The sequence below is a fragment of the Montipora capricornis genome, unplaced genomic scaffold, assembly GCF_036669925.1.
Source record: "Montipora capricornis isolate CH-2021 unplaced genomic scaffold, ASM3666992v2 scaffold_464, whole genome shotgun sequence".
Classification (NCBI taxonomy): Eukaryota; Metazoa; Cnidaria; class Anthozoa; order Scleractinia; family Acroporidae; genus Montipora; species Montipora capricornis.
Genome location: NW_027180200.1, coordinates 202,501 through 212,500, shown reverse-complemented (window position 1 = coordinate 212,500; position 10,000 = coordinate 202,501). Strand labels below are relative to the sequence as shown.

The following is a 10,000-nucleotide window of genomic DNA, read 5'->3' as shown; positions in this document are numbered from 1 at the left end:
GCAACAATTAATACATCATTAAATTATTACTTTTAAGACAACATCAACTAGCCATGCAAAGTCATCAAGTTGTCTGTACATAAAGTTTCGTGCATTTCTAGCCTGCAACGTAATCCCATCGGTCACTGTAGGTTCTTAGAAGACAGCTGCTATAGTGACTGCAAGGAACAGCAATCCTATAGGCCCCTGTATTCATTCTGTGCCATTACTTCAGAGTGCAGATACCATGCAGCTCTGAGATACATGTAAGCACCAAACGCAGATGCAAAACGCACGCACCACTTTCGCAAATCTCCTTCTGTGTGTGCCCGAAATGTGTGCATGTAGTCTTTTGTTATTCATGGCTATTACAGCTGTACATACATGTAGTAAGATTTATTTTATTTTGTATAATTATATTGTTCAGTCAAACAATAGTACTCGAGGGAAACAGGTATTGTAAACAGCTGCACCAGAGCCATGGATCAGTTTGCTAATGTTGTCGCTGAGTTGAAATCGCTTAACCTTAAAGTTTGTTTAAGATATGCATGAAATTAAATGCACGCTGATTTTCAAAAGCATCGCAAAGTGTTCCCTCTTCCAGTCTCCTGAACAGCAAAGTTATATCTGACCTGATATACAGGAGTTAGACATCACAAAGTGTCCTCCAAACTCAAAATACTATTTATAACCCTAAAGCAAGTTGTAACATTGTTGCTTAACGAGCTACATAACCATAAAATTAATGTAGCTTTAACTCCATTACTTAACAGGAAATTACATGACGCCCATCTAAATTGAGCCTGCATCTAATCATGTGCATTTCTAATAGAAGTTATTAGTTGAACCATTAATGTGGAAATATAAAAAGTAGTGAAAGGGTTAAAATGTGAAAAATTTTCCAAATTTAATGTCAACTAAACACATTACTATACTTGAAACAAAAGATTGCTTTGCACAAACCGCTGTGCCATCCAAGAGCTTCTTACACTCCTCATTCTTGTTCTTCCCCTTTGAAACGACTGGGTGCACACAGGAGTGCTCTCGACTGGATAAAATTGTCATCCTGAGAAAGGAATTTTTAAAAGAAAAATCACTAATTATAGAGAATCACAGTTCAGATCAGTTGGTCCTGGCCCTGTGAGGACCATTGACAATCACTTTTGATGGCCGCCAATCTTAGCTGAATTTAAATCCCCTCTCCACTTTGTTATCCTCTCACTTCTCGTTCTTCCTTTCCTTCCTTTTGCGCCCATACCTCTCCTTCTACCCTTGTCATAACTAAAATGTCGCCTCTTCTCTCCCAGTGGTCATATTTTCACTGTCATACTTTCACACTGTCAGACAATTCAGTCTCTTGCTTATCAGACAAAATAACATTATTTGGCTTTTGATACCAATGATGAAAATTTTGCAGATACTTCATTCTGAAAGGTTGTAGGAAAAGTCAAGGAATGCAAATGAAGTGCAATCACAATCACTTTCAGCTATACAGTCAAGTAATTTGACCATTAATTGCCACTCATCATGTCTCGTGCCTTATGCAATAATGTTTCTACACAGGTAATTGCTTAACGTAACTTGTTAGTGTGACAGTCCCAAAAATGGTTTGGAGATCACAATGGAAGCTAACTAATGCTAGCTTCCTTTTTTCCAGGTCTGCATGTAAACATGAGGAGAGACATTCCAAGGAAACCACATTGTGGTGCCAAACCATAAACCCTTAAGATGAGAATCTAACTATTATTAGTATCACCCAACTAGTGGACTAAAGAAAATGCTCCATTTCGATTGGCTACGCTACTAGAGTACTATTAGTACAATGTAATAGTCCTAGAGTAGCGAAAAGCATGACACTTTCTTTCGTTTTATTCCCAAATAAATATTAATTTTCTTCAACTTGCATTTGCTAACTTTGCTATTGCCTTTTCTGTCCGACTAGTTGGGTGATACTAATTTGCAATTATTAGACCCTTTGCCCTCAAGGGCCACGGGTCAATAGCCCATGAGGCGAACCCTTGTAGGCTACGGGTCTAATTGTTAATTAGAGTTAACTGAATAGAGGGTAATGTGAAGTGCTGATTATTACCCTCTATTCAGTTAACTCTGTTTAAAATATAAGTGCTACACGGCCAACGTTTGTATAAACGTAACCTTTCCTTGTAATTGTTAATTAGACTGAGAACTTCAGTTTGATCAATCATTTAATTTACATGTACCCATGTACCTCACTTTCTTGTATTCAGTCTTCCGAAGCTCCCTAGAAATCTGTGCTATCTGTTTGTGTGTTCGAGTTCCAAAAAAAATCTTAGGAACCCTGCAACAAGAAAATAATACAGAATTCGTCAACAAAGATTATGAGGAAAACAAACACAACACCTTCACAAACACCTTCCGCTTGAGTATCCTTTCTCTTGCAGTACTCCAGAGATGTAGACAACAAAGAAATTTGAAAAAGACCTTGAAGTCGAAAGAGAGAAATGATGCTCGTACTTATCAAATAACTACAGTACATTTCTTTCAGATGGTCTTGATGCTAGCAGACAAGTAAAATAATAATAAAAAACCGATGAAACCTTTGAGCTCATGTTTCGACAGAAACTTTTGCCATCCTCAGTTAGTAGAATACAAAGCAATGGAAGCTGAATTTATAATAAATAGAAAATGCTAATGTGAAAAATAGTAATAAAGGAGAAGAACCCTCTTTGAATCAAGAATTACACCATGTCAACCTTAAACTATTCTTTTGATTCCCACATTTTCACGCTATACTTCGTTCCATCGTTACTATTCTTTAAATTAGCATTTTCTATTTATTATAAATTCAGCTTCCATCGCTTTGTATTCTACTAATTATAGCTGAAGAGGGAAGAAGTTTCTGTCAAAACGTGTTTTACAAACTCAAAGGTTTCGTCAATACTTTACATACTTTTACATCTTTGTTTTACCTTAATACATATGCAAAAATTTTTATCTTCCCTTTTAGCTTGATAATGACTGAAGTTCAGTCAAAAAGTCGCATGTCTTTACCGTTAGTTTTTACTTCAAATTGTTTGAAAAAACCTTTACTTGTGTCTATTATATTCCATAATTTGACTTCCTTTATTTTGTTAGAAGATATACCGGTATATACATATATATGCTGTTATCTGCATGAGAAGAAAATAAAGGCTGTATTTACTTTATTTGTCCTGATTTGGTGTCAGTCTTGCCCCCCACATCAGAAGAGCACTTCTCTTTATTTTCAAGAGAGCCGTCGACTCCCAGAGAAATGTTTTCCCCTGATGAAACTCTTGATGATTCCAGGGGACTATGGATTGAGTCGTCTTCACAGATGGTTTCTGGGCCTGTCTGGATACGCCTCTTTTTTGAGGGCACTGTCTAGAATTTAACCAAATTACTATGATTTGCTAGTGCCATTAAGAATAAAAACAACAGATCAACAGTCCTTTCTAATAGTCTTGATTTATTTCCTTTCTTATGCCTGCACTTTTGAAGATGAGAAACTTTATTTGCGCCACAACTTTGTTTGATTTGGTGACTATGTACATGAACATGTACCATACCAATTAATTTCCAACAATACCATTTGGCATGCAAACAAAAAGACCAAAGCTCAGCTAATTTTCTTAACACTTATATCATGACACTATCTGTACCCACTATATTAAAACATTTTTGTTATTCCCTTAGTTGTATTTTCCACTAGCTGAGCAGCAAAAGAAGTGGAAAATGTTTACTACACACCTGTCTGAAATCTAAGCACAAGGGGCGTTAGCTTATAAGTCATGTGCTCAATGGTTTCGTCAGTTTCTTTTTTTGCTGTCAGTCATTGTTGACTAAAATTTCAGAGCTCCAGTTCCCACCCAACAGTGTCAGTTGGATATTCTTTACAACAGGTAAGATTGTTAGCATTAAGTACCCAACCTTACATATGCTGTGTAGGCTTTCAGTAGTTATATATAAATGTATGCATTTATTGTACTATATTATGCTAGGCTGAGTTTGTTTGTGAAATAAAAATAATAGTCAGTTGGTAGTGCATGGTCAGCTTGACAATATTAGCTCCTACAGTTGTGTGAGAATTAGTTAATATGTAAGAACACATACTTGATTCCCTGGAGTTCTGAAGCGTTTCTTGGTTGGCTGGAAATCATCATCAGAGGCGCTTCCAGAACCAGAGTTCCCAATAAGAGAAGCACTTTTGTCAGTTTCTTCTGTAGAAAATTCACAAACAAAACCAGTAGAATTAATTTCCTTGATGAAATAAATCTCTAGTCTGAAGGGTGATGAAAAACCTTAAAATAAATTTCTGGAAGCTAAACTGAAAAGGCCAACAAATGAACCAACAGAGACGGAGAAAGAAATAATAATAATAATAATAATAATAATTATTATTATTATTATTAGCACCAATATTCCTAGCCACCCTTCCCGCAATATAACAGTTTTTGACCATGGCAAAGGCTACGCACACTCAATCCCAACAGAGATCAACGAACACTTTTCATTCATTAAAAATTAATATTCTGCTTTTATGTCACCATGGTTCCAACAATGGCAATGCTCCTCCATTTCCCATATAAACTACTAACTACCCAAAATACCTCAATTCACTCTGTCAAAGGGATGGCGCTTCAAACAACAGCTACCAAATATTTTTGTTGCTGTGGATAATTATATTATTGTGTGCATGCAGTGGTTTCAATGACCAACAGTCAACAAAAAGCATTGGCCATTTAATTTAGAGAAGTTGGCTAGTTTTTTCGCTAAATTGAAAATAACATGTAAGTCCCTATAATGCTTATTTTTCCTCGTTTTTAACTTTTCATTGAAATATTTATAGTGTCTGGAGCGTAGCACTTCACAAAATTTCCACCAATAGTATAACCATGCATTTTAGCAGGCCTTTGATTTATACCCAAACAATTTTGGCCGAGCCAGTTAGGTACTGGTAACTAATGACATCAAACAAGCAACCCAGTCAAAATGTGCAGGCAGCCGGCTATTTGGCCGCCTACAGAGAAATATCTGGCGCTTAATTCACACGTGTCAGGCTTATATTCTGGACAAGGTTGTTTTGAGTTGTTGCTCATCACTGTAAATTACAGATAATTATACTTATAAAAGTATTATGATCATTTTTTCTTACTATGTTGTCCCTTTAATCACTACGTTTCGACTGCGTACTGCTAGCCTCCATCGCTTCTCAGGCTATAAGGTCTCTTCTAAACTTCTAGTTCAAAATAATTGTAACTAAAAAATACATCACGTAGCCCCGAGTCACAAACGACAACTTCTGCAAGTCACGGTTGTTGCAAGTAAAAACAAAAGGGCATCCAAACGATATCGTGACATTGGCACAGGGACTCAGCAAATTTCTAAATTTGTTTGTATGGTATCAGGTATGTAGCCCCGGAAACCCATACCTTTGCATTGAGATAATATATTGCTCAAATGATTTGAAGAGTTCAATTGAAATCAATTGAAATGTAAATTTTTTCACACTTTCACAGTTGAGAAGTACTTGCCTGTACTATAGTTATCCTTTTTTCCAATAATGCTTCTGGCGGGTAATTCCACGGTAATTGAGACATACACTTGTAAAAATTAGCATTCACTTAAAGGACAGTATAACTGTATATCTAGACTCATTATAAGATAGATTGTTATGAAATTGTACTTTTTGGTTGTCAGCGGAATGATTTCATGGCATAAATTATCATTAATTAATCAAGTCAGCCTGTTTGGCTGTCACAGAGGGGACATGCACAAATGACCATGGTAAATCTATCTTGAGAGGAAATCTAGTAAAAACGGTCAGGACATTTACTTATTTACTTAGACTGTTTAAGTTAATGATTTCTCCCTGATTTTGTCTGAAGAAAGAGATCAAAGCCTATGTCCAAAATTGAATTGTCCCCTCTGTGACAAAAATAGGGATAAAAATTATTATCTCTTCAAAGCAATTGGTAATAATTGTACAAAATTCTGTTAACAGTTGAAGTATGGGCTGACAAACTTACAAGGTGTGGAGGAGTTCTTCTATTTTTTTTTTCTTAGGATAGGTGTGAAAACTTTCAATGTCACGGAGGGGATCTTTTTGTCACAGAGGGGACTTTGTGTCACAAAGGGGACTGTTCTGTCACAGAGGGGACATTTTTTGTGAACAAAAAATTGTCACAGAGGGGACTTTTTTGACACGGAAGGGACTTTACTGTCCAGAACGGACATATATTTCTTGGAGGAAGAATTATTATTTTGAAAGAGAAATTACTGCTATTGAAGATAAACTGTTTTAATCATCCATAATCTCCTCACATAAAGAACAATAATACTTAACTTAGCCAAAATGTGCAGTTAATCAGTGGAAATATTGGATTTATTAATTTATCATGAATTATTCGTAATAAAGAGCAGTTGTTGAGCAGTTCAAAATGAGTTCAAGCAAAGAGAGGACAAAGAAATACTGTACAGGGAAAGACTGAGGGAAAATGAAGAAAAGTATGAGGTGGTTAAAAAGAAGGACAGAGAAAGAAAGAAAAAGGATTATTTGAAGAAGAAAGCCAATCAGCCTGAAGTTTTGAGAGCCAAGGAAAGAGAGAAGAAATGAAGGCAAAGGAAAAAAATAGCAGACTTGATCAAGAAAACAGGCAAATCTTGTAGTCAAGTAAGCCCTCAGACGTTTGGAAAAGCACTCAGTAGAGCAAAGAAGCACCTGCTAAAATGCCCTGAAAGAAAAGTGCAAGGAAAGAGAGAAGAAATGAAGGCAAAGGAAAAAAAATAGCAGACTTGATCAAGAAAACAGGCAAATCTTGTAGTCAAGTAAGCCCTCAGACGTTTGGAAAAGCACTCAGTAGAGCAAAGAAGCACCTGCTAAAATGCCCTGAAAGAAAAGTGCAAGTGTAAGCAACGATTGTTCAAGATCTTTCCCCAAGAAAACGGAAGGCGGTCGTGGATTTGTGTGACAACAACTTTAAGCGAAGAAAAGAGTACAGCAAGGACAGAAAGAAAAGATGTGATGCTCTCACTGATGATGGTCGAGATACAAAAGGTGCAGAATTTCTATTTAATAGAGGACATCAGCAGAATGCTTCCCGGGAAGAAAGATTATGTGTCTGTCAAACTAGCTGATGGTAAAAGGGAACACAGGCAAAAGAGGTTGCTATTGTTTAAAATTGGAGAAGTGCATGGATTGAGCTTTTCAAGGAAGAAAGCAATGTTCAGATTGGCAAGTCCAAGTTTGCAGAACTCCGGCCACCCCATGGCAGGTCATACCATCATCTGCATTTGACCATGAAGTATGCATTTGTAAGTATCATGGAGTTCCAAGGCTGTTGCCTAACAGGAGCCCGGTAGCCTGGGGCTCCCAAAAAATAGCTCTGGGCTCCTTAATTTTCACAGCAACACCTTTCACTTCATATGTTGGGCTCCTAAGTTCTCAGCGTTTAGCTCTGAGGGCCCCTTTAAAATTTTCTTAGGCAGCAGCCTTGAGTTCAGGTAGGGAGGTATTACGCAGTTGACTATGTAACCACCTTCTATTTTGGAAGAGTGATTTCTGTAGCAGACAGCATTGTTGAAGTTACTGTAAATTCTTAAACAGCAAAGGCTCCACCACCTATGACTGGCCAAGAACTGATGATGTGGACAGGGTACACTGTAGTTGCATTTTTTATGGTCCTGTCTTACTTGTGGGCAATCACCCTTTTACTATTTCAACTCAGCGTGAGGTTGAGAAAGTGCACCTTTTCATTAGAAAGCAGCACAAACTTTAAGCAGTGCATGCTAATAAAGAAACTTGGACTAGTGGTAACATGAAACTGTCTGAAAAATATACTGGAAGTAATCTGGTACAAAATTTTATCACATTAGCCATTGCTAGTAAAACTACACCATTCATACAAGTCATTTGTAAACAACATGGAAGATCTGCATAGGTCCATAAGTTTATATTCTACTAGCATGGTAAAATGTACACTGACATTTGCTTTCATAGAACAGTGTACATCATATACAATTGACTACAAAAATTTGGTTTTATCAACGGAGTTGATAATGTAAATTGGCCACCGTGGCCACACATGGCTATCTGCGGCCTTTCCCTACAGCTAGGTACGACGGAAAGCCGCAAGAATCTGGAATCAAAAATTCATCTTTCAAATCGGCACCCTTAATCCTCACGGTATTAACGAATGCTGTTCATTTAACTAATATATTCCTATTTTTCACGTTGCCATGTTACAACCAATAGCGTAGCTCCTACTCTACTATAAAAACTACACGTAACCCATAATCCCTCGATTCGCTCTGACGAAGGGCTAACGCTCGAAACGTCAGCTTTTAGAATCTCTGTACGGTGGCCAATTTACATTATCAACTCCGTTGATAAAACCAAATTTTTGTATACTATTTCCCCACCGACGCAGCACCACAGTTTCTTTAGAAACTACCCCTTCATATACAATTGACTGTATTGCAAGTTATGTTCAGAAGTTGTTCTTGCCTTTTTTGATGTACGGCACTTTCATTCAATGAACAACTTACATTCAAAATCATCTTACATGATTGTACTGGTAGTTACATCTGTACATGCATAAATGAGGTCAATACTTTCAGGAAAAAAAATTATCACCTCAATTCTGTGTTCAGTCATTGTTGAGAGAGAGACACTTAAATTATTGATGTATCTGAGCTGTTTGTATTTTCAGATTATACAAGACTTTATAAGACTTCATGGAAGTTGCAGATTGAAAAGTGTCTTGTCTTTGTTAGGACAAGGTCTTAATTAATTAATTAATACACCTCAAGAAGGTTTTGGTTATAACACTAGACAAGTCTAGTATCATTGTTTACTTAAACACTTTGCTACAGAGAAGATTGCAGGGTGGCTATTAATGACCGCCATCTATTAGACAAGAGGTACCCTCCGTGACAGTCCCCTCTGTGACAATAACCGTGATCATTCATTATTATCTATGCTGTATCAGAGAGCAAGAATGTCTTTTTCATCAATGCAGTTTAATTGTTGATTAACATAAAAATCAAATGTGCACTTAAGTGTTGTTGCTGCCGGTTTACATTCGCAGGATTTTTAGCCTAGTTTTTAAATTTCAATTTTCTTTGGTTTTCTGGTCCCCTCCGTGACAGATTGAATAAAGCACTAAATCTTGCCAGATGTGACAGAAATAATTTTGAAAGGATTTGATAAAGAAGAGTCATCAGTTTTTTAATCATTACAAGTCCACAGTGAACTAAACTAAATTTGGCAAAAGGAGCTATTTATGGTATTGTTTTCTGAGATGTCCCCTCCGTGGCATGCAAAATATTGTGGAATTACCCTGGCGGAATTTACATGTAACTTCAGTTTGAAAATTGAAGGTCTAGTCTGACTCTTTATTACTTTTATCTTTAGTTAATGCTATCTAATAGGGGCTCTGTTTACCCTAAAATGCACCATTTGCAACCATTTGAAGCCAATATTTTCAAAATTTTCCAGGGGAGCATGCCCCCCGGGACCCCCCTGGCATGCAAATCCTTTGGCCTCTGCTGCCTAGGTATTACTATAGCCAGCTTGCCTACATGTACTACTCAAAAACATTTTGACTGGGCTGAAAGAAGTAACTTGTTCATCTCTTGTTCACATATATCTCTTCAGAAAAATGTTTGTAAGAATTAAGTCTTAATGAAAATCTTGAGCTGTTTGTTAAGTCTTTATAAAAATGTTGGATGATAGTTTACACTTCGGATGCTAGTGACTGTTCTGACGATTCAAAATGGATTAACATTCTCGATTTCTTTGACATCATTAGTTACTAGAACCCAACTGGCTCAGCCAAAAACCAAAGGTCCCACTAAAATGAGGGGATGCACTAGGAGGGAAACTTTTTTGAAGTACTACTTTCCTGACTCTCGCTATTTCAACAAAAAGTTAGAAAAAGGGGGAAAATAAGCATAATGGGGACTTTGAGACAGATTAAGATTAAGATTAAAATTCATTTTGACAAAATGACAATAGTTGGGT

At 36.8% G+C, this 10,000-nt stretch overlaps 1 protein-coding gene across 1 annotated transcript in view; it reads right to left on the bottom strand.

The window, feature by feature from the left end:
• Window positions 1–10,000, bottom strand: part of LOC138036173 (Fanconi anemia group J protein homolog) — a 62,861-nt gene that overhangs the window by 29,714 nt on the left and 23,147 nt on the right. Inside the window, exons 6-9 of the mRNA XM_068882533.1 lie at window positions 4,090–4,196; window positions 3,161–3,360; window positions 2,207–2,296; window positions 943–1,045 (exon numbers count right to left, since the gene is read on the bottom strand). Of these exons, the coding sequence (XP_068738634.1) occupies window positions 943–1,045; window positions 2,207–2,296; window positions 3,161–3,360; window positions 4,090–4,196 (500 nt within the window). The remainder of the gene's footprint in view (window positions 1–942; window positions 1,046–2,206; window positions 2,297–3,160; window positions 3,361–4,089; window positions 4,197–10,000) is intronic.